Source organism: Lathyrus oleraceus, chromosome 5 (genome assembly GCF_024323335.1).
Source record: "Lathyrus oleraceus cultivar Zhongwan6 chromosome 5, CAAS_Psat_ZW6_1.0, whole genome shotgun sequence".
In the NCBI taxonomy this organism is placed as follows: domain Eukaryota; kingdom Viridiplantae; phylum Streptophyta; class Magnoliopsida; order Fabales; family Fabaceae; genus Lathyrus; species Lathyrus oleraceus.
Genome location: NC_066583.1, coordinates 125133694 through 125157337, shown reverse-complemented (window position 1 = coordinate 125157337; position 23644 = coordinate 125133694). Strand labels below are relative to the sequence as shown.

General features: G+C 34.7%; 3 protein-coding genes across 5 annotated transcripts; 2 read left to right on the top strand and 1 right to left on the bottom strand.

Annotated features, from left to right (window-relative positions):
* Positions 1-364: 364 nt before the first annotated feature.
* Positions 365-22711, bottom strand: LOC127088247 (uncharacterized). 3 transcript variants are annotated; one of them, XM_051029162.1, is made up of 2 exons: positions 22243-22711; positions 365-483 (listed from the first exon to the last, which is right to left on the bottom strand). In XM_051029162.1, the coding sequence occupies exons 1-2, from the start codon at positions 22541-22543 to the stop codon at positions 464-466; spliced, it is 321 nt and encodes a 106-aa protein (XP_050885119.1). In that variant the 5' UTR covers positions 22544-22711; the 3' UTR covers positions 365-463. The 3 variants fall into 3 exon arrangements, with proteins under 3 accessions (XP_050885119.1, XP_050885120.1, XP_050885118.1); XM_051029163.1 differs by lacking the exon at positions 365-483 and adding an exon at positions 7415-7728; XM_051029161.1 differs by lacking the exon at positions 365-483 and adding an exon at positions 14348-14713.
* LOC127088246 (aspartyl protease AED3) lies at positions 8992-10828 on the top strand. The gene has a single exon (XM_051029160.1). It carries the CDS (start codon positions 9314-9316, stop codon positions 10625-10627), a length of 1314 nt encoding a protein of 437 aa, XP_050885117.1. The 5' UTR covers positions 8992-9313; the 3' UTR covers positions 10628-10828.
* On the top strand, positions 12445-13900 carry LOC127088245 (aspartyl protease AED3-like). Its single transcript, XM_051029159.1, has one exon. The coding sequence runs from the start codon at positions 12513-12515 to the stop codon at positions 13830-13832; it is 1320 nt and encodes a 439-aa protein (XP_050885116.1). The 5' UTR covers positions 12445-12512; the 3' UTR covers positions 13833-13900.
* Positions 22712-23644: the final 933 nt, after the last annotated feature.

Below are 23644 nucleotides of genomic sequence, written 5' to 3'. Positions count from 1 at the left end.
TCAATCAGTCTCATTTGAAACACATTAAGAAGTGGTTTCTTTTTCACTTTCAACTACTTCAAATTGCGAAAGGAAGGCAGCTTGGTCTTCAATAAATTAGAATTTAAGTAGAGAAACTGAGCAATGAGGGGAAGAGTAAGTCAATTTTACGCAAGTCAATTGATTTCTATAGATCCATGACATGTTCTTATCTTTCTGATTTAACATACTCTTACATTTCATACTGATGTTTTTTGAAATATGAAACGAACACAAAAGATGAGTTAAATTTGGAAACACAACTTCCATGGCATTCATCAATGCAAGTTCCTGGTCTGTCACCACAATCTTCGATAGAAAATTCTCAGAAGAGAATAATTCTTTGAGCTTCTCTAGTTCCCATTTGAAGTTCTTCTCCCTTTCATGTTCCAAATAGGCAAAGCCTACCGAAAACGTCAACTTTATTGACGTAACACCAACAATCTCAAGCAATGGTAGTCGTACCTGTATGATCACGATGCACATAATCAAAAATATGATAAATCAAAGTATGTCGAAAAGATATCAAAAATCAATATCTGGTCGTTACCTATTTGTCTTGTACGTGCAATAAAAGAACAATACCAAATGAAACATATTCAACAATTTCACTGAATCAAGATGTGTCCAAATAAGATAGCGAATGATGTTATAAAAACTCTTCAATATACTTATCGATTTTAAATTAATCGAAGAAATATTTGAAATCATCGTGAGTTCGATCTCCAACATCAACATATTTACAGCCACATACCTCTTGATTTTTATCAAAAATTGAGATTTTTTTTAAATACAAATTAAATTGTTTACACTAAATACTAAATTGCATTGTTTATCTTAAATAGTAAATTATTTTATTTACTCATAACAATAAAATTACACATAATATTAAATTCAAAGTTTCTAATGTTGTATTGTTTTGGTTTTAATATGCAAATACAAATTTTTGATTCATCATCATCACTTTGAATAAATCTAAATTTATTCAATACTTTTCAACCTCGATGGTTTGCACGCTTCCAATATCTTATATGACATAAAAAACGTTAGATACATAATATAAAATTCAAGTAAAAATATAAGATATTAGGTAAGAACAACAACATTGAAACTCTTTTTTTTTTGCACTTGAAATTTATCTCAAAGATCTGTTTAAAGCTTTCATTATCAATGTTTTGCCTATAAATGTTTGAGTTTCCCAAGATAGTGTCCAAGATATATAGTGGTGATATTCACATTCTTATTTGATATATAGAGTTTCTTCTTGATTGATATTATGACAATATCTTGAACGTTGTTACTTTATGAACGTAAGACATAGATTCTTTGTTGGTTAACGAGTAACTATATCCCTCGATTCTTTTTTAAAACCAATAAAAAAATATTAACCGATAAAAAAAATATTATTTTAATATTAATTAAAAAATATAATAAACTAAAAACTTTCTCCTCGATATTATATTAAAATCGAAGTAATATACTACTTGCAAAAAGAGAAAGAAATATCTAAGAAATAATACTCCTTAAATCTTTCTAACTGTCAATATAAACACACAGAAGATATTGTTTTAAAATTGTCACTTTTGAATCAGAATCGTATGATCTTAATCGAAAGGCTATCGACGGCTTGAATGCAAGAAATTTAAATGCAATGAATCTAAATAAATATATGCATGATTCCATGCTTCCAAATTTAGGTCCTATATATGTTGAAGCCTAGATCTAGACGTTTGTTGTACGAGGTGGCTATTTCTACCATTTTTCTGAGCTTGAAGTTTCATGTAATAGACACGTTATTCTATTCTTGTTCTTTTATCTAGTACTAAGTATGCTATAGTCACTTTCTGGGTTTCTATTTCATTGTCAACTTCAAATAAACAGATAGTATACTTTAATCTACTATAAAAATTGAGATAACAAATGACCATACGTATTTCATTTTTCTTTCCATTTTAATATGTTTCGAAAGAAAGTTATATAACTTTTTTATTTGATAATAAATCATTATTTATTAATTTTTGTTTTTACATTATCTTATGAAAATAAGTCATTAAAATATGTCATTATAATATATAATTCATAAACGAAATAATAATCTATATTTAATTAATTAATTAAATTAATGTTTATATTTAGTTAATTAATTAAATTAATGTTTATATTTAATGAAAATAAGAATAATTAAATTAAATATTTTTTATAATACACATGGTTATACGGAATAATCGGATACTCGCAGCGTTATACGGCGGCGCCGGTGGTGCCCTAGCAGCCCCATGCAGCAACTTAATTTTAATTATTGCTCATGGTTTGAATTTTGAATTTTGAATTCGAAATATGTAGCACTTCATGAAGTGGTACATAATCTAAACATAGGCGAACCATTGCAAACTAATGCTGAAAAAATGTTGTTTCATCAAGAGTTTCAACCTTATGAAACAACACATGCATGACCTATAAATATGCTATTTAGTATTCGAAAATTATTACAAAAATACTGTGCATCCTCTTCACATAATTCCAGACACTTTTATCTACATTCGAATCTTCATCACTCTTGTGCAGGTTCGATTAGAAGGTTGAATTATCCTTGGTATTCTTGTGTTCCAACTCTAAGACTATAAAGAGATGTCATTTATATAGTCTGTATTATTACTCTCTCATCCATAATCAAACGTCCATTCATTTCTAAAGCTTGAATGTTGGAGGTAACATCTGATATCTCACTAATGACCATTAATCATGGTTCAAACATTGATTTCGTTACTTTCTTGTTCCCTTTAATCTGCCTCTTAACCATTAAGGAACATGGGCGTCCGACATCTATCATAGGTCGACATATGTGTGCCGACCGGGGCTCATGCACGACCATCTCGACCAAGATGAAGTGAGTTTTTGTGAATTCGTGGTCTTGTTGATGAACAAATTCCTAAGGGATTCATCCTGGCATGTATTGGGAAGTTTTATGACTTTAATGAAGTCGGCAAAGCTGCAATTTTAGTAAAGAAGTCGGAGAACCCTGGTGGATTCGTGATGTAGAGAGATCAAAGAGCCCATATGAGGTCTCGAGTCGTCATTGTCATAAAACCCAGTAGGTTCTAGACATAGAGAAGTCGGAGAGTCTCAGTGGGACCTCGATCTGTTGGTGTCGTACAATTCGGTAGGTTCTAGACATAGAAAATTGGAGAGCCTCATTGGGATCTCAACCTATTGGCATCGTAGAACTCAGTAAGTTCTTGACACAAATAATTTGGAGAGCCCCAGTGGAATCTCAACCTATTGATGTTGTAGAACTCGGTAGGTTCTAGACATAGAGAAGTCAGAGAGCCCGAATGAGATCTCGATCTATTGCAGTTCCTTTTAACTATGCTAATGCATGGCTTTGTTGTCAGGATCATAATGGCCCGTGTGGATTTTTGACTATCAGTAATAACCAAATCCTTAGATGTATATATAGTTTTGGCAAATCCCGATTAAATCTTATTTATTCTTTAGAGAACTCTGGTATATTGGGTCCCAATGCCCGAGAATCTTTGGTGTGATTTAAAATCAGAGATCGTTCACATCGGAGCATTAGTTCATAATCATTTAGTCATCCTTTACGAATGCACTTTGTAATGTTTGGATGCTTTCTTGATCCATTAATAATAATATTTAAGCCCTCATCATATTGTCTTAGTCATGACCATGATAGCCCTTTTAGAATTTCTTATGTAGTCTTAATGGATTTTACCTCCTTGATAAAAATTGATTTGTTCGAATGGGAATAGAGTGCTCAGCTCCAAGCTCATCTTAGTTTATCTTTTAGCTGAAGTTTGTATCGTACAAGTTTAAAGCCCCAACGAGTCGAGCCTTAATGATTTGAGTGGTCTCGTTAATCTTGAATACAGACCGACTTAACCCCGAGTAGATTATGTCGGATATTTAGCCAGTGTTAAGTTAATCAAACCGCTTAAGTTCAGAGGTATGTCAACTTGATCGGATCAGAGGTATGCTAACCTGCCTGAGATGCCAGAGGTATATTGATATTTGGTCTTTAGTTAAGGTCAGAGGTTTCAATTAAGATAACTCGGTCATAGGTTTATATTTACTTGATCGATTTTTCAGAGGTTCTTATTTACTTGAACTTTTGATTCGATCAGAGGTTTTATTTAACATAACCCGGTCAGAGGTTTATTTTTACTTAGCCGGTTTCATAGGTCAGAGGTTTTATTGAACTTAACCCGACCAGAGGTTTACTTTTTTACTTAGCCTATTTCATAAGTTAGAGGTTTTATTGAACTTAACCTGACCAGAGGTTTACTTTTTACTTAGCCGATTTCATAGGTCAGAGGTTTTATTGAACTTAACTCGGCCATAGGTTTACTTTTACTTAGCCGATTTCATAGGTCAGAGGTTTTATCGAACTTAACCTGGTCAGAGGTTTACTTTTACTTAGCCGATTTTATAGGTTAGAGGTTTTATCGAAATTAACCCGGCCAGAGGTATACTTTTACTTAGCTGATTTCATAGGTCAGAGGTTTTATTGAACTTAACCCGGCCAGAGGTTTACTTTTACTTAGCCAATTTCATAAGTCAAAGGTTTTATCTAAGATAACCCGGTCAAAGGTTTAGTTTTTACTTGACTGGTGTGCCCCCTTGTGGAGGTCTTGGGTTAAATGTCCTCGGTGGAGGTTTTCGTCGTTCTCGGCCCCTACTCTTATTTGAGGAGTAAGCTTCTGTTTGGACGAGACCAATTGACTTCTTCGACTTCCAATTTATTTAATTCTTGTGGCATATTGGTTTCCTCTGATCATAGTATCTGATGTCCTTTACTGAAAATTGAAGTTCTTCGATAGGATATAGTTTCTTTCGACAACCATCCTGCATAATTTTAAGGGTTAGAAAAGAAAATGTGCCTCCCGCCCTCACAGGAGAAAGGAGCAACACACATTGCCTAAAGTAAGTTCTAAATTGGTCATTAGTTACAAACGACAGAAAATTAGCTCATCTTATCCGACAATAAAGGTAATTAATTTAAAGCATGCACTTGTATTTGTCCAGCCTCTTAATTTTATCGACTGTTTTGTTTGATAAATTTATGATTTCTGTTAGCTTATATTTTGTCACTCCCGATGTGGCGTGACACATTTCGCCTTTTTATGGGAGACTTGTTATCTTTTAACCTTTTGCACAATGGTTCCATGGTATCCTACAATTACTCCTTATTTGAACCAAGGATATTAGCAACACGTCATTTGAAACGTCTTATTGGTGACAAGTTAAGACCCTTAGTATGTTTCTTAGCTTAAAAGACAAAGAAGTAACCATACCTACATACTTTATTTTCTTATACAAATTACACTTTAGTAAAAACAACAATATTAGAAGCAAGCAAGGGATGTTTGCAGAAACAAAAAGGATTAGATATATATAACAGGTTGTTCAAGGTTATATAACTTCTACCACAAGAAGGAGATTCCTATGTATGCCAAATTATTGCAACTAATACGCAAGTCATGACATCAACATTTAAGTATCATAACAGAATTAAAACAATTATTCAAATCCGTTTCTATCAAATCAGCTTCTTGTCCCCTATTCTCCATATTTTGGCTAATTTTTTAATACCTTTCCCGACTCATATTTTCTATGCCAAACAAATTATATAACAAGCATACTCTAACCAAAAAGTAATTTAATAACATTACAAGTAATTTTGTATATTTTTTCCCATACCCTAAGTTTTAATAACTTAACTCGACCCCATGTTTATTATGCAGCTCAAACTAGAAGCAAACACCAGGATATTAAAATATGAGTATCATTCTTCTCTTCCTAATAGTAAAAATAATAAACTAATAAGATAATGTGATATATAATGCATTGTTATTAGATTTTATTTTCTCCGAAGTCCCAAGCATTTGAATACCATAAAGATATCAATAATTGGAAAGTGAACCTAATTAACTCCAAATCATGAACAAATGAAGCGATGATGCCTCAAACTAATGCGTCAATATCTACTAAACAACATTTTTCAAATCATACAACAAGTAGTTTGGGACCTATTTACCAATAACCTGTCAAAAGATTCTTCAAAAAATCATTAATTATAATTTCCCGATCCGTAACAACTCATACAAGCTTAAATTGAAGAGAAAAGTAGAGATGGGATTTAGAAACTATGAACCTTTGGCATTGTGATAATCTCGATAGCCGGTGATGAGTGATGACTGACGATTGTTCATTGCTGCCTTAGGTGATTCCTGCGTTTCGCAGAGGGGATTTGGAGAAACTGATTTGGGGCTATTTTCATAACTTCATTTTATGAAAAGAATTGGTGATTCCTCATCTAACTTCGAAGTAAGCCCCGTAGGTATTATGACAGCGATCTAAAATCAGAAGCTTCGCCGACTACTTCAAACTTTAATTTCATTTGAGGATGCATCAAATTGTTATAACCTTACCGTGTCGAAAACAATGGTGCATCTGGAGAGGTCATCGTACATGAATGATTTTGTGGCCTGAGAAAGTTTCTAGACCCCCACGGTAGGCGCCAAGTGTTCTTACTAAACACTATTTGGAGGAATCTTCCTGAAGCTTATTCAGGAGATATCACAATCTTTCTATTTAGTTAGGAGGTATTAATTAGGATTCATGACCACCATTGTTGCTGGTCCAAGGTTTCTCGTAGGTTTTTTCCTTTTTCTGTTATTCATCGATCAAATGCCCCTCATTTTCCCTTTCTCCTGACGTCCTTTATCTAGTTTGTATTATTAGTCTCCCAGCCATAATGAAACATCCATTCATTTATAAAACTTGAACGTTGGAGAGGTAACATCTGACATCTCACTGATGACCATTAACCATGGTTCAAACATTAATTTCGTAAGTTTTTGTGCCCCTTAATCTGCCTATTAACCGTTAAGGAACCCGATCATCTAACATTTATCATGGGTCGACCTATATGTGCAGACCTGGGCTCGTGCATGACCATCTCGACTAAAATTAAAAATAGATATCCCAGCTAACATATGAATGCAATCTCTAGAGTGATGCACAAACAATAACACAAACAAAGGATTCAAAATAGAAACCCTAATCCAAAGATCTTCAACTCTTGCGCACACCTCAAACATTAAGTTTGAGTCTCCTTAAATAGCAATGCAACTTCTGGTCTTTTCTTCAATGGGCATAAGATTTGATCACACTCATATTTGTAGAGGATTCTATTTTGATTTGAATTTCAGAAACCTCCAACAAAAAGATTTGATTTACTTTGATTCAAATTTATATCTCTAAATAATTAGATTTAATCTTATTCGATCAGCCAAACAAATCTAATTAATACATTGTTAAACGATAGTAACAAATCTGATTGAAACACAACCACAATGTTTGCTCAGAACAACAACAACCATGGCATACTGACAAATGTCAAATGTTGCAAACATGCTAGAACATTGTGTCTCACATGTATCCTTTTCTTCACTAAAACATCTTGTATACTCCATGTTGTTTTGCATAATGCAACCAATTAAAGGAACAACGTTATCTTTTTATCTTTCCAGCTCATCTAGTGATTTCATCCTTAATCTTCTGCGACGTATTCCCTGTTGTTGATAACATTCAGTCTTTTCAATGTCTTCTGGATCTAAGACATGCAGGGAAGTGAGTTTGCATTTAAGTTGCATTCCTGGCGTGGCTGAACTTGTCACCAGAGTATTCCTACACTAGCACAAAACACATAAAATTCACAAAACATAACACCTAGTGTGCTTCATGCTAACTAAGTTAAAAATAATAAAATATACATAATTCATCTTAATTATGTTTATCAAAACAAAATAAAGTCAAGTAATGGGGGCTTAAGTATCTCACAAATAGTGAGTTATCAAAATTTCATCCTGCAAACTACTTGATCAGAGATCTTTGCTGACTTTAGTGAACGTCATTGGCATAAGGTGTTGTCTTCACAAATAAACACATATAATTTGGTCTCTAAGAACAACAATAATATCAAGCTCGAGTAACATACTAAGCATAATCACTTGATAAACAACTTGTCAAGCACCATCACTTGAGCAAACACATCAAGCACCATCACTTGAACAATCATATCTTTGAACAACAAAATTGATGATCGACAACTTGTCAAGCACAATTGAGCAAACACATCAAACACCACCACTTGAACAATCATATCCTTGAACAACAAGACTGATGAAGACTCCTTTTAAGAGTGTTGTCAACATCAAAATCAAATCACCATGTTGGTGTAGTTTTCATACCTGCAATCACATAGATCCGCATTTTTTTAATTTGGAAATAATTCTTGGTCGGTCAATCGAAAACTCTTGCACCTTCATATATTGACTTTATAATCCTTTCTTTTGGATTAACAAATAACATATCAAGATTTTAACCTGACGTTCTCTTATTGCCTTGTTGATTTCGGATCTAACAATAGTGTTCCTGTTGGGTTGAAATCTAGCCCGCTCCTCTTTGGTGTAGTCATTTAAGCATTATGCTTGTTTCAGGTTCTTTTTGTGACTTGTTAGTTTTGGGCTCTATACCTTTTCCTTTTTGGCATGTTTATTGCCTAGTTTTTGTTGTTGTAGCAATTCGGACTTTTTATTCCAATTGCTTTTGTGTTTTGTTGAATTTCCTCCTCCTTATTATTAATATTATTTTTCCTTAAATAAAAACATAAATCTCTCCATTGGACTCCCAATTCTTATAGCTCCCATTAAACCTACCCGTTTTTTGGTATTACTAGTATAAAACTCCGTGTTTGCGAATGTACCTTTTTAGTTGATCACGGGCTCATGAAAATATGCAGTTAAAATGGCAATGAAAAGGGAACACATCTCCATCACAGACGAATTAGAGCTAAATAATTATTGAGCAACTTGGATATGAATGATTATTATTTGAACCAGTAGGGTTAGAGAATAATATATAATTGCTTGATGATTTGAATGTTGATCTATAGCAAGAACACAGAAACTAGAAATGAGGGACCATGCAAAAGAATGTAGCCCGTGACCGACATCTCGTGCAAATACTGCCAAAACTTTCCAGCTCTATCAATTTATATTCACCGCAAATATCTCCATACAAATCCACAATTGATCACGAGCATGCAAACTTTTCATTTCTAAATCTAACTACTTCAACTCAAAGGATGTTGTTGTAATTTAACAACAATCTATCATCACTCTCGTCTCAACTATATATATAAGAGCCTCAACCTCAAGCCATTCCATGCATGCAAACAAACTAGTTTAACCACCTTAAATCTTAATCAACCATGAACCTTAAATTGGTTACTACCTTAACACTTTGCTATGTGATTTACATATGTAAGAGTAACGCTATTGATCCATGTGCATCTCAACCGGATAACTCCGATCTCAATGTGATTCCCATGTATGGAAAATGCTCACCATTCAACCCGCCAAAAACAGATTCATGGGACAACAGAATCATAAACATGGCCTCCAAAGACCCAGCCCGGATGAACTATTTATCCACATTAGTAGCCCAAAAGACTGTCTCTTCATCTCCAATCGCTTCGGGCCAGGCTTTTAACATCGGCAACTACGTTGTCCGTGTCAAAATCGGAACACCGGGTCAACTTCTCTTCATGGTTCTTGACACAAGTACTGACGAGGCTTTTGTCCCTTCCTCCGGCTGCACTGGTTGTTCCGCCACAACTTTTTCTCCGAACTCCTCCACTAGTTATCTCCCATTGGATTGCTCCGTTCCACAATGCGGTCAGGTCCGCGGGCTTTCGTGCCCGGCCACAAGCTCCGGAGTTTGTTCCTTCAACCAGTCTTACGCAGGTTCTTCTTTCTCTGCTACACTCGTTCAAGATTCACTTAGATTAGCTAAGGATGTTATTAGTAACTACTCTTTTGGAAGCATTAACGGTATCTCTGGTGCTTCGATTCCAGCCCAAGGGCTTTTGGGCTTGGGCCGTGGGCCGTTATCTTTATTATCTCAATCCGGAACAATTTACTCTGGTGTTTTCTCTTACTGTCTTCCAAGTTTCAAATCTAGTTATTTTTCGGGCTCACTTAAACTCGGGCCCGTGGGCCAACCCAAAAGCATTCGAACCATGCCACTTCTTCGTAATCCTCACCGCCCATCTCTCTACTATGTTAACTTCACCGGAATCAGCGTGGGACGAGTAAATGTTCCTTTACCCAACGAACATTTATCCTTCGACCCAAGCACTGGTTCCGGAACAATAATTGACTCGGGTACCGTCATAACCCGTTTTGTGGAACCTATTTACAATGCAATAAGAGATGAGTTTAGGAAACAAGTGACAGGACCATTTTCAAGCTTAGGAGCATTCGACACATGTTTCGTGAAAACTTATGAAACATTAGCACCAGCTGTTACGTTGCATTTCACGGATTTGGATCTGAAATTGCCAATGGAGAATAGTTTGATTCACAGCAGTTCAGGTTCGTTGGCTTGTCTTGCAATGGCGGCTGCCCCGAGTAATGTGAACTCTGTGTTGAACGTGATTGCTAATTATCAACAACAGAATTTGAGGGTTTTGTTTGATACAGTGAATAGTAAGGTTGGGATTGCCCGTGAGGTTTGTAACTAGGTAGCTATAGTTAAGGTTTGTAATTCAGTTTGGATGTTTGGTTGTTGTGGGTACGATGAATAAGGTTCGCATGTTGTGTGTTTATTAGTGTGAGTGTGATCGTTACTCTCAAAGGAGAAGTCATTTTGATTACACACTTTAGTATTTTCTATCTTAAAAAGCTTAGTGTTAAAATTAATTAATATATCAATTTTGTTTTTATGGAATGTAGTAACTCACTGCGATTAGACCTATTCAATAACAAAACATCTAAACTAGATGCGACTCGTGATAGTCCTTTTTATTCTTTTATGGAATCCAGCTTGCTATTTTTGTCTTTCAGATAAAAGGATTGCACTCGTGATGTCGAATAATCACTTGTTAATTCGATTTTGAGTTTAATAAACATGTACGTGTCCATTAATAAAAAAATTATTAATTTACTAAATTGTTTAAATTATTTTAAAATATCAATATAATTTAATGGCACGTCGATTATTGAATGATGATAAATTATTTTACATTTGCATCTCCTATTTCTTCTTTCAGTTTTACTAATAACATTGAGTATTATTAAATATTTAAATGCTTGGTCTTTTTAATACTTTACTTTTTTATTTTAAAATTCAATTTTTCTATTTTTTATTTAACAATTTCTATATAATTTTTCAGCGTTATAAAAATTGATTTCTTCTATAATTTTGATTTTTATGTAAAAGATGAGAATAAAAGAAAGAACCTAAAAACAGGATTTAAAAGAAATTAAATCACATCAAAATTTTATTCTAAAAGAGAAACAAAACTACGAGACTTTTCTGAATCCCTCTAAGAGATTCCTTCTCTCTTAAATAAAAATTCTATTTGAAATAACATCTATAACATAAATTATAAATTAATAAAATAATCTATAAATTCGTGATAAAAATTAATAATAAGCTATAAATTCGAAATTGTAGATTACCACAATCTCTTTATCTATGGTTATAAATTAATAATAAAAAAATCTCCATATTAATTTAACCATGATAATTAATATGTAAACAAAGATGTTTTTCTTTATAATTTATTAAGCATGTTTTTCTTATGCAAACAATTAATAGGATTATAAACAATTTAAGCATGTTATTTATGATAAATTGGATTAGAAACTATCATAGTAGAACAACATGCTTAAATTGTGATCAGAGACTCTAAAGAATTAAAAATCATTTTAAATTTCTTTAGGCATCTCCATGTACTCGTTGCTTTGTTTCAATACACATAAAAATGCATGGTTGAGAGATATAAGAAATCATCCGTACATATATAATGTTTGTAGATATACAATTGACACAATGTTTAATTTATCTAAAATTCTATAAAAACACTAATAATTATGAACTAAAAGTAATAGTTAAGTTATTTTCATACAAGCAGTGACGAAGGTCCGGTCGACCACCACCAACCATCACTCCATTATTATTAAATTAAAAAATTATTAAAATTTTAAGTTATTATTTTATTTTTAGAAAAAATTAATTATTAAAATAACAATTTTTGATACTTTTTTAATAAGAAAATACTCTTTTTGGACAAAGCTAATTTGCTTTGTAATTTAAGAAACCCGTTAAAAGTTAAATTTAAAAATTTTGTTTTGGAAATTGTTTTAGAATTTTTATTTTATTTTATTTTGATTAAAACATTTAAAAGGAAGAAATTATTGACTTTGTAATAACCTTTTAGTAAAATATAATATAAAAAATTAGAAAAGAATAAAGAGTAATACTTTCTATATTAAAAAAAAACAGTTTCTTATTAAAATATATCAGATATTTATTTATCGTGTGTACATATACTAGTCTGAAGCTCTCCCCATCTATGCCACCTAGCTTAGCTACTTCAAATCTCCATTAAAATTAAATCAGCCATGAACCCTAAATTGGCTACAACCTTAATACTTAGCTATGTATTTTACACATGCAAAAGCAACTCCATTGATCCATGTGCATCTCAACAAGATGAGTCTGATCTTAAGGTATCTCCCATGTACGGGAAATGCTCACCAATCAACTCACTAAAAACAAACTCATGGGATGATAGAGTCATAAATATGGCCTCCAAAGATTTAGACCGAATTACTTACCTATCCACATTAGTAGCCAAAAAATCGGCCTTTTCAGCTTCAACACCAATCGCTTCGGGTCAAGCTTTCAACATTAACAACTATGTTGTACGTGTCAAAATCGGAACACCAGGTCAACTCCTCTCTATGGTTTTTGACACAAGTTCCGACGAAGCTTTTATCCCTTCTTTGGGATGCACTGGTTGCTCCGCACCAAAATTCTCTCCAAAATCCTCCACTAGTTATGTCCCATTGAAGTGTTTCACTCCACAATGTGGTCTAACCCGTGGGCATTTATGCTCAGTCAAAAGCTCTAATTTGTGTTCCTTCAACCAATCTTACGCAGATTCTTCTTTCTCTGCTACACTTGCTCAAGATTCACTTACATTAGATGGAGCTGTTATTCCTAAATTCTCTTTTGGAAGCATTAATGCTATCTCTGGTGCTTCGATTCCAGCCCAAGGGCTTTTGGGCTTGGGTCGTGGTCCATTGTCTTTATTATCTCAGTCAGTGTCAACTTACTCCGGTGTGTTTTCTTATTGTCTACCCAGTTTTAAATCTCAATATTTTTCTGGTTCACTTAAACTCGGACGAGCGGATCAACCCAAGACCATTCAGACAACACCTCTTCTTCGCAATCCTCGACGTCCATCTCTTTACTATGTCAATTTAACTGGAGTTAGTGTGGGTAGTGTGAATGTCCCTATACCCAACAATCTTCTAGCATTTAACCCTAAAATTGGAGCTGGATCGATAATTGATTCGGGTACGGTTATAACCCGCTTTGTGGAGCCCGTTTACAATGCGATACGGGATGAGTTTAGGAAACAAGTGAAAGGACCATTTTCGAGCTTAGGAGCCTACGACACATGTTTTAAGGATACAAATGAAACGACATCACCTGCTATTACGTTGCATTTCCAGGATTTGGATCTGAAGTTACCAATGGAGAATGGTTTAATTCATAGTACTTCAGAGCCTTTGGTATGTCTTGCAATGGCCGCTGCACCAAAGAATGTGAACTCTGTGTTGAATGTGATTGCTAATTATCAACAACAAAATTTGAGGATTTTGTTTGATACGGTGAATAATAAGGTTGGCATTGCCCTCGAGCTTTGTAACTAGCTAGATAGATAAATCTCCATCTTTTTTCTCTTTTATGAAATAAGTGTAATTTGTTTCATATATTAGAAAATAATAAATAAATAAAACAATTTTACAAAAAAAATTGTGTGGATCTAATAGTTTGAGGGGAGAGTTGTTTCAACCATGATAATCAAAACAAAATCGAACTGAGTGGTTCAATCGATTGGATTAAGAACCGAAACCCAAGGCTATTTGTTTGGACCTAAAAAGCGAATGGGAGAAGAATCAAAGTTTAAACTAATAAATCGATCAAAAATCAAAATACACAGATTTTGATGATTTCTAAGGTCAAACTATATTTTGCTTTTGATTTTTAAAAACATGATAAAACATTTCATTTTGAAACAAAAAATTGTTTGATTTAGGGACAATTTGTTTTGTCTTTTTTTAAAAATAATTTTTATAGTTTAACATAATTTTGTGTAAAAAAATTAAATAAACTTTTCATAAAAGTTTCAAATAAAAATTTGGTTCAAATAGTTATTCTTAAAATGTTTTTTTTAATAAAGCATTACATTTTATTATCAAACAAGAACAGGTTACAAAGAATCACAAATCCATACTAAGGACTATTGCATTAACATGATTCGTTAAATCTCTATGCAAGCTATTTCTAACAACTATACTATACATATTTTTATCAATCAAATTAGGTTCCATGTCCTTTTGAGAGAACAACTTATCATTCCTACTTCTCCATAGCTCATAAATTGTTTATGCAATGACCATTTTGAGAAGTTTAGCCTTCCAACCCGTCTTCTTAGTTTCTCTAGTCATCCATATTTTTTCCACATTCCAATTTGTTAGCCTTCTCCTCATATCCAATCTCGCTAGAACATCCTTCCAAACACATTGAAAACCTGCACAGGAGAAGAATAGATGGTCCATGTGTTGGTGTAAGCCCTAGAGGCCAATACTTTTGGTACTTGTATCGAATTATTTATTAATAATAAAAGACTTTTTCTTTATTATGTTTGTCTAATAAAGTCCCTAGAATAGATAGTCCGTTTAATGTATCAAGTGTGACTTAATCATGAGATCACATTAAACATAAGGACATTATTCTTAAAGTATCCGTAGTCGAGCTTTATTGTGAAGTGGGATAACATTAAAGCATTAAGACTATTATGTATATAGACTGATGATCACATCTCATGGATCATGGATAAGGAGTTATCAAGTCTTAAACATATGTATGAATATTAAGAGTAATATTTATACTGGATTGACCCGCTATGAGAATACTATATAGAATGTTATGCAAAGTGTCATAAGTTATTCTCATGGTGATAATGGTGTATACCACCCTTCGACCTGAAACCACTATGGACCCTAGATGTAGAGTCGAGTGCGTTATTGCTGATCAAACGTTGTCCGTAATTGGATGACCATAAAGACAGTTGATGGGTACTCCACGAAGCATGCTAAGGGACATGAGTGACCTAGATGGAATTTGCCCATCCTGCGTAACAGGATAAATGTCTATGGGCCCAATATTGAACTGGACAAGGATGACATGGTCTATGCCTTATGTTCAATATAGACATAAGGGAAAAAAGGTAATTATACACATAATTATTATCACAAAAGGATTTGTCATATTGTAAAGACAAAGAGTCAGACAACATACGATCGCAAGTTTCGATGATGACAAAAGACCATCATGCACGTCTACAAACAAATGCAACACATTACCCATCATATCCTTTCCTACGCTTATCTAAACCTATTATAATGTTTAAGAACATATGTGGACAAAGTGTGATCATGACGAAATGCATGAAAATCACAAAACACAGATTTATGCAGATTTGAAGACTTTGAGTCGACCATAAGGGTCAGCTCAAAGCTCACGGGTCAGCGCAAAACTCAGCCAAATTGGAGATTGGTCAGCGCATGCGTGTTTGAGTCGACCATAAGGGTCGGCGCATAACTCACGGGTTAGCGCATAAAACCCTTGAGTCGACCAGAGGTCGGCGCATGGCATAATGATGCTATCCATGGGTCAGCGCATGAAACCTTGGGTCGACCATAGGGGTCGACGTATTTCCCACGGCTCAGCGCACGCCGACCTATGGTCAACCGCTCGTGCGTAAACTCAGTTTTCTGAGTATTTTCCACTGTTTGAAATACTGTTATTTTTGGTTGGTTTGCTAGTTACTATATATAGAAGTCAAAACACTTTTATCAACTAACATTTGTCAATTTGAATTCAAGTGTTCAAGGAAACAAGAAAGAGTGAAAAAGGTGTCCAAGATTCATCATCTTCATCTTCAACATTTCACAACACATCAACTGCACACAATTACTTTTGATGTGGTTCGTGATCGATTAAAGGTGATAAGGTTCGAAGCTGTGATCGAAGAATCCGGTTCGGGTTGAAGCTTGTGGCAGGTTCTTTCTTGAATAAAACCGTTAGGGTTTTGTCCTTCAATACCGGTTTGTGTTTGGGGGGTTTTTGGACGAATTGCTTCATCAATATTCAGCCGAGCGAAGGTGATTGAGAAGAGGAAGTCTTCATCAGTCTAGTAGCGGATTCGGTGATATTGAAGTGAAGGATTCGGGTTCGATTCGTTGTATTTGAGATCAGCCGGGCCGAGGGTTTGAAGAACGGAAGATTCTTTAACAAAGGGGCTGGAATCGGAGGTCTAGCAACAACGATCGAAGGTCTTGATTCATCTTGAATCAAGGAACAAGGATAGGAAGCATCATTCAACACATTGGAAGTTCTGTTGTTTACTTGCTTTGCAATCCTTGTATAAACGGTTAAATTTCACAAGTGATATCTAATTAAATCATCTCAATTCTAAGTTTAGAATTGAGGGCAGACGTACCCCGAAGCGAGGACGGCGGGGGAACTGCCTCATCAAATCTCTGTCTTCTTTAATTTTCTGCATAAGTGTTTTTCAGCTTAAAAATTAAGTGATTTTAGTTTAAGCAATTTTACCAAACATTGATATAAGTTGAGTAAGAGATTAAGACTGTTGTTTGAATCCAAAGTACAATAGTCTATTGTACTAGATAAATTTGAATTACTTACTCAACTCAAATATCGCTTGGAGTGTTTATGCACACCAAGTGTTTGTTAATTTGCATAAGCCAAAGTTGTCTTAAGTTTGCATCCAGTTTAATTTGGTATTTTGGATCATTGGAACTAGGCTTGCTAGTTAGTGAAATATATCATTGAGTGTGCAAATAGTGTAGTGATTTGTATTTCACTTTATCTCTAATCCATTAGCTTAACGCATATCCGGTTTTCCAATAACGGTTCGTTTTAGACTAAAATTTTCCTCGGCCGCTTCCGCACTTAAAACAAAATTTCAAAACCAATTTTCTTTTAAATTGGCAGCGCCGACTCAAGTTTTTAATTGGGATCTATTCAACCCCCCCCCCCCCCCTTCTAGATCCGTGCCATAGTCTAACACATATCACATGACATTTTTGTGTCTTGGGTAGCAGTGATGTGTTGCTAGATACCGCTCACTATTTATTATGTTAAATACGTGATTTAATATAATTGCCAATGTCGCGAAAACCTACAGGGTCACACACAAAGGACGGATTGATGAGAGATAGAGTAACTAAGGAATACCGTAATGTACGGTGCCCTTAAGTGAATTGTAGAACATCATAAGGTACAGTGTACTTAAGTAGAATACGGAATATGGTAAGGTACCACGCGCTTAAGTGATTTTGGCATATTATAAGATATGGGCTAGGGGTGGCAAAACGGGCTCGGCCCGCTGGGCATGCCCGTTTTGCCCGCACTTTTGTGCGGGGCGGACCAAGGATTTAGGCCCTCACCCTCAAATGTGTTCGCCCCGCCCCGCCCCGTTTTTTTCGCGGGCTTTTGCGGGCACGTGTATTTACATAAATTTTTGCATTTTTAGGTTTAAAGAGTGCAATACCAGCGGGCTTTCTCTGCCCCGCCCTCACTTTTTTGCGGGGCGGGTCTAAGTTTTAGGCCCACATCCTCAACTATGACTGTCCCGTCTCGCCCCGTTTTTTTGCGGGCTTTTGCGGGGAGGGCCTAAACGGGGCGGGCATGCCCATTTGCCACCCCTAATATGGGCCATATACACTTGAGTGGGCTTTTTAGCTTGCAGCCCACACAAGTGGTTCTATAAATAGAACCCTTGTGTAGAAGCATTAGTGCAGTTGCAATTTCGTTTCTCTCTCTCTCTCTCTCTCTCACTCTCTCACTCAAAGCCTTCATTCGTAGCAGCTAGCACTGAGATTGAAGGAATCCATTCGTGTGGACTGAGTAGAGGCGTTGTCATTGTTCAACGTTCGTGATCGCTCCGTAGATCTGCATCAAAGGTTACAATCGCCACAAGAGGTAACGATTCTATCACTGATCATGCCCATTCGTAAGGATCATTAAAGGAGAAATTTTAAATTCCGCTGCGTTTTGGGTCGCTCTTCTCCTTCACCATGGACTCATCCATATCACAAAAACAACAACTAACTATCAATTAACATGAACTTATGTAGTCTATCTTTCGTTGGAAGTCTACCATTAAGCAACAACCAAAGGGTGAATTTTTCTCTAGGCCATGATTATAAATAAGCATTTTTATCCACTCCACCGGTGTTTTATTGCCTCATAAGTCATGGTACATTGATTCAGTGCAGAGTTTTTCACCTTCCTTTATGCTATTCCAATAATCCGTAGTTATCAACTTGTCTATACTCTTCATAATTTTCCTAATCATCCAAGAGCAAGTTGTGGGAATCTCCCAGCTCAAAACATCACAACCTTTTAGGTAATATACATTCACCCATCTAATCCAAATATTATCCTTTTTAGAATGTATGTTCCACAACAGCTTACCGATAATAGCTTGGTTCCATTCTCTAAGGGTTGTTATGTTTAGCCCACCAGCATTTTTAGGACCAAAAACCTTATCCCATGAGACATGAGCCTTCCTATTAATGATATTTGAACCACTGCATAAATATTTTCAATCTCATGAGTCACATTATGAGGAATAGGAAAGACTTGCATCTAATAGCTAGTCACAACAAAAAGAATACTTTTAATTAACTGCAGATTGTCAGCATAACTAAGGAGTTTCGAAGTCCAATGCGTAATTCTACCCACAATCTTATTTACCAAAGGTTTGCACTACTGAACATAAAGTTTTCTACTATCTAGGGGCACACCAAGGTATTTAAAAGGGAGCATACCTTGGGAGAAACCAGTGTTCTGCATTATCTCCTATTGCATTATAGTCTGAACTCCCCTAAAGAAAAACTTGCACTTAGTTGAATGGGCTTTCAAATCAGTAGCAGCTGAAAAATTCTTGACTTCCTCCATATTTGAACATAAGTTTTATCTCCTATAGAGAAAAGCATTTGATCATTAGCAAATGATATGTTGACCAAGTTGAGTTTCTCATCATTCGGGTGGAAATTAAAATCAGGTTTATCTTTGAGTTTCCCTAGGCACCTATGTAAGTATTCCATGACTAGCACAAAGAGTAAGGGGGAGATTGGGTCGCCTTGCCTTAAACCACATTTAACTTGCAACAACTCAGTATAATTTCCATTAATTGGGTACATGTAAGAGACAGAAGAGACATAGATCATAATCCATTTAATGAACTTTATAGGGAAGCTCATCTCTTGTAATATGTATTCTAAGGCCTTCTATTCCACAGTTTCGTAAGCCTTATGAATATCCATTTGAATAGCACATCTTGGGGAGATATGTTTTATGTTGTAGCCTCTTATCAACTCATATGCCATGTTGATATTGTCTTGCATCACTTTTCCTGGCAGGAAAGTTGACTGACTATCGTCAACAATACAACTAATGATCTTGCTAAGCCTAATAGTGTGAATTTTAGAAATTATCTTATAAACAGTTGAGCAACATGCTATGAGCCTCATGTCTTTCATCTTCTTTGCCTCTGCTGACTTCGGAATCAAGGTTATAATGGCATAGTTTACAGTAATAAACATATAGTTTTCATCAAAAAATTCCAGGACTGCAACAATAAGGTCTTTTTTTGATAATGTTCCAAGTTGCTTTCAATAACTTAGATGTGGATCAATCCATACCAAGGGATTTTGTTTCACCTATACAACTGAGAGCATACCAGATTTCTTATTCAGTGACTTGTTGAATCAATTGCTCCTTGTGAATATCCTGCAATTGAGCTTCTTTCCTCAAAACCTCTATATCCACATGAACCAGAGTTTGAGTGTTGTACCAATAAGCTCTTGGTATAACTGATTAGTTTACCTTTCAATCTCCTTAAACTCACCAAGAACATTTCCATGCTTGTCTTCCAACCTATGCAAGCCATTTTGTTTGTTCTTCTCTTTAACAATAGCACGGAAATAAGCATTATTTCCATCTCCAAGCTTCAGCCAAGAAACTTTTGATTTTTGCATCAAAACATTTTCCTCCACCTCAGTAATATTAAGGATCTCATTAGTCCAATGTTTAACTTCCTGCATATGCTCAGGATTAAACATATCATCATTCAGCTTCTATTGAGACATATCTAAATTCTCCCTACACTCTTAAATTTTCTAGGCACCTCTACTCAATCTCCTACTCACCCCCCTAAGGATGGTCCGCAGTCTCTTCAACTTCCTCCACAATCTCTGCATAGGCCTGCCAATAATCTTTGTATTCCAGTTATCTCTCACCACGTCCGTAAAGTCAGCCTCATCCACCAAGAAATTAAGGAATTTAAATCTAGCTTGAGTTCTCTTCTTTGAAGGAATATTAGGATCAATGACTACCTTAAGAGGAGCATGGTCAGAGATGTGAAGGGGCATGATTTGAATCTCACTGTTAGGATACTTCAAATACCACTCCATGTTGCAAATAACTCTATCCATCTTCGAGTAAACTATCTCATTAGTGTGCTTGTTGGACCATGTATGATGATTCCCATGTGTGTTATGTTCAAATAAACCAGTTACATTCGTCATCATTTTAAGGTCATGGTATTCCATCTCCTGCACAGGGCAACCCCATATTCTATCCTCCACATTTATTTTTGTAATCTCCAATAACCATCCAAGGATCCTTTATTGAGTTAGTTAATCTCTGTATGTGCTCCAATATCCATCTTCTTTTATTAATTTGATTATGAGCATAAACCACTGTTATCCAACATTGCATCTCTCATGTTTTATTCAGCATTTCACAATGGATCAACTGGTCATATTTCTCCATCACTTTAATCTCAATATCATCATTCTTCCATATAATCCAAATTCTCCCATTTATGTGGTGCTCATAATTATTAGTCCAACTCCAATTATTTCCCAAGATCCTCATGATTTTATTAGCATTATTCTCTTTCACTCTAGTTTCAAGCAAGGCTACACAAGACACTTCCATTTTCCTGAGATGAGACCCAATCTCAATGTGTCTTGCCCTTTTATTTAAGCCCCTTACATTCCAAGTGACTATCATGGAACTTTGTCTTCAAGATTTGGGTCATCTCCAACTCCTAACACATCAAATCCATTGTTGCATCCAATCCTAGGATCTCCATCTGTTGTGTACTTATTAACAATATCATTTTCTTTATGTTTGGATGCTCCTACAATTGTCCAAGTTGTATGTTTTTTCATTTCTGCATCTTGCTGCAAGTCCACGTCTTTTCCAAGGGTGGATTCTTCCAGATATTTCTCTGTCACCTCTAAATTTTGCTTCACTGTCCACACTTGTTTTGGTGGATCTTTTTGTTTAGGTTTAATATCACATTCATGACCAACCCTATTACATTTCTTGCAAAAAGGTGTTTTTCACTCATACCCAACCTTCTGAATCAGTTTTGAGCCTCTTGGATCATTGATTATGATTTCCTCTTTTAACTCTGCAGAAACATCAACTTCCACAAGAACTCTAGCATAAAACACCCTTAGATTCTTTGTTGTACATTCATCAGTCATCAAGGGCTTTCCTATTGCAGTAGTTATCTTCCCAGTGCTCATTTCTCCCCAATACACTAAAGGCAATTGTGGCAATACGATCCATAGGGGATTACTATTATGATATCAACCTTTTGAGTGAAATTTGGGCTCCACTCATGTAGAAATATAGGTTTCCTATAGATGGTGTAAGGCCCCCTTCTTAGGACTTCATCCCTATCAAGCTTAGTTTGGAATCTTACAATGAAGTATCCCTTTTCATTATAGTATAGTTATGGGGTGGAGACAAAGTTCCATATAGTGTTCATGAACTTCTTCACACCATTCGTAGACAAGACCCCTCCTAAAACATACATGATGAGTTCATGTTCCCAGAATTTCAATTTTGAAACTATATCATGTTCCTCTATCACAACTTCAATTTCACCATTTATAATCACATGTGCAGTATATTCAATTTATATTCCATTTGAGGGAAGACAATTACCTCGAATGATGTCCACCCATGATTTTGGTGTCATTATTTCTTCTTCTTTCCCCATCCCTTCTTTTGCCTCTTCCTCCATGACTTCTAATGTGCTTCTTTGGTTTTCTTTGGTTGAACCAGATACATCTTTCTTATCCACTTGTGCATTTTTCATTCTCGATGTCTTGCCTTTCTGATTCGTCGTGTCCTTCTTTCGAGCATTGGCCCCTACCAGTGTAGATGAGTGTGGTGAGAACACTCTCACCGATGCTGGAGGCGTTGTAGTCGCATGTTTCTTCGACCGACCACGACCTCTCCCCATGCCCTAGGTTCACTGCAAAACTTAGTCTAAGATGGTCCTTAATCCGAAGATTAGAAGTTTAAATCTTCCTAGAACAAGATTAATGCTACCGGAATCAAGAAATTTTGAATCCTAGACTCGTCGGAATTCGTCTCCACTAAGTCTGGAATCACCAGTGCTCACCTTTATTTTTTTCTTGTTATTCTTAAAATGTTATTTTAAATATTTCATCATTTTATGAAACTTTTTTCAAATATCAAAATTTCAAAAAATCACTTCAAAATTTTCAAATAACTTTTCATAAAATTAATTTTTGAGATACAATTTTTTAAAAATTGCGATTTCAACTATATTTTGATCTTCAATAATGTATGTTTGTGTTATAGTATATCAAAATTAATTTTTCAATTTTGAAAAACAAATATATAAAAACTTGTAATATTAAAAAAAAATTATAAAATCAATTTTTTAAAATACAAAGAACATTTTTTCAAATCTAAAATAAACAAGCCCTCTTCCATCCCCAATCACTATAGTATATAGTAGTTTAAATAAAAGTGAAATTTATATGACAATACATAATACACAACATATTATTAATTTATAATAATTATTATATTAAAATAAAATATTTAGACCCATCTAGTCAATTGACCCATTATTTTTAATTTTAAAATTTTGTTTGCCATAAAAATTAAAATTAATTATTTTATTATAAAGTAAACTGCATTTTAAAAAAAAAAAGAGTTTCGTGACATTTACATTATTTTGTATTATTATCTTGTTTATTGATAATTTTTAAATATTTAAAATAACAAATAAAAAATAAAAATATAAAAGATTGTAAAAAATAAATAAATTACTAAATGATACTCCCTCCGGTCTCATATGTAAGCAAAAAAAAATAAAATTTGGAGTCTCAAATATAAGCAAAAATTAATTACAATGGTTACAATTAAATATACAATTCCAATTTTACCCTCAAATTTAGTTTTTCAATATTCATGTTTATTCCTATAATAACTCCACTTTTTACACTTCCAAAAGAGCATTTATTCTGAAACGTTGCATTTGTTATCATTGGCTTTTGAAAAGTCATATCCTATTATAAATGGTGCAGTA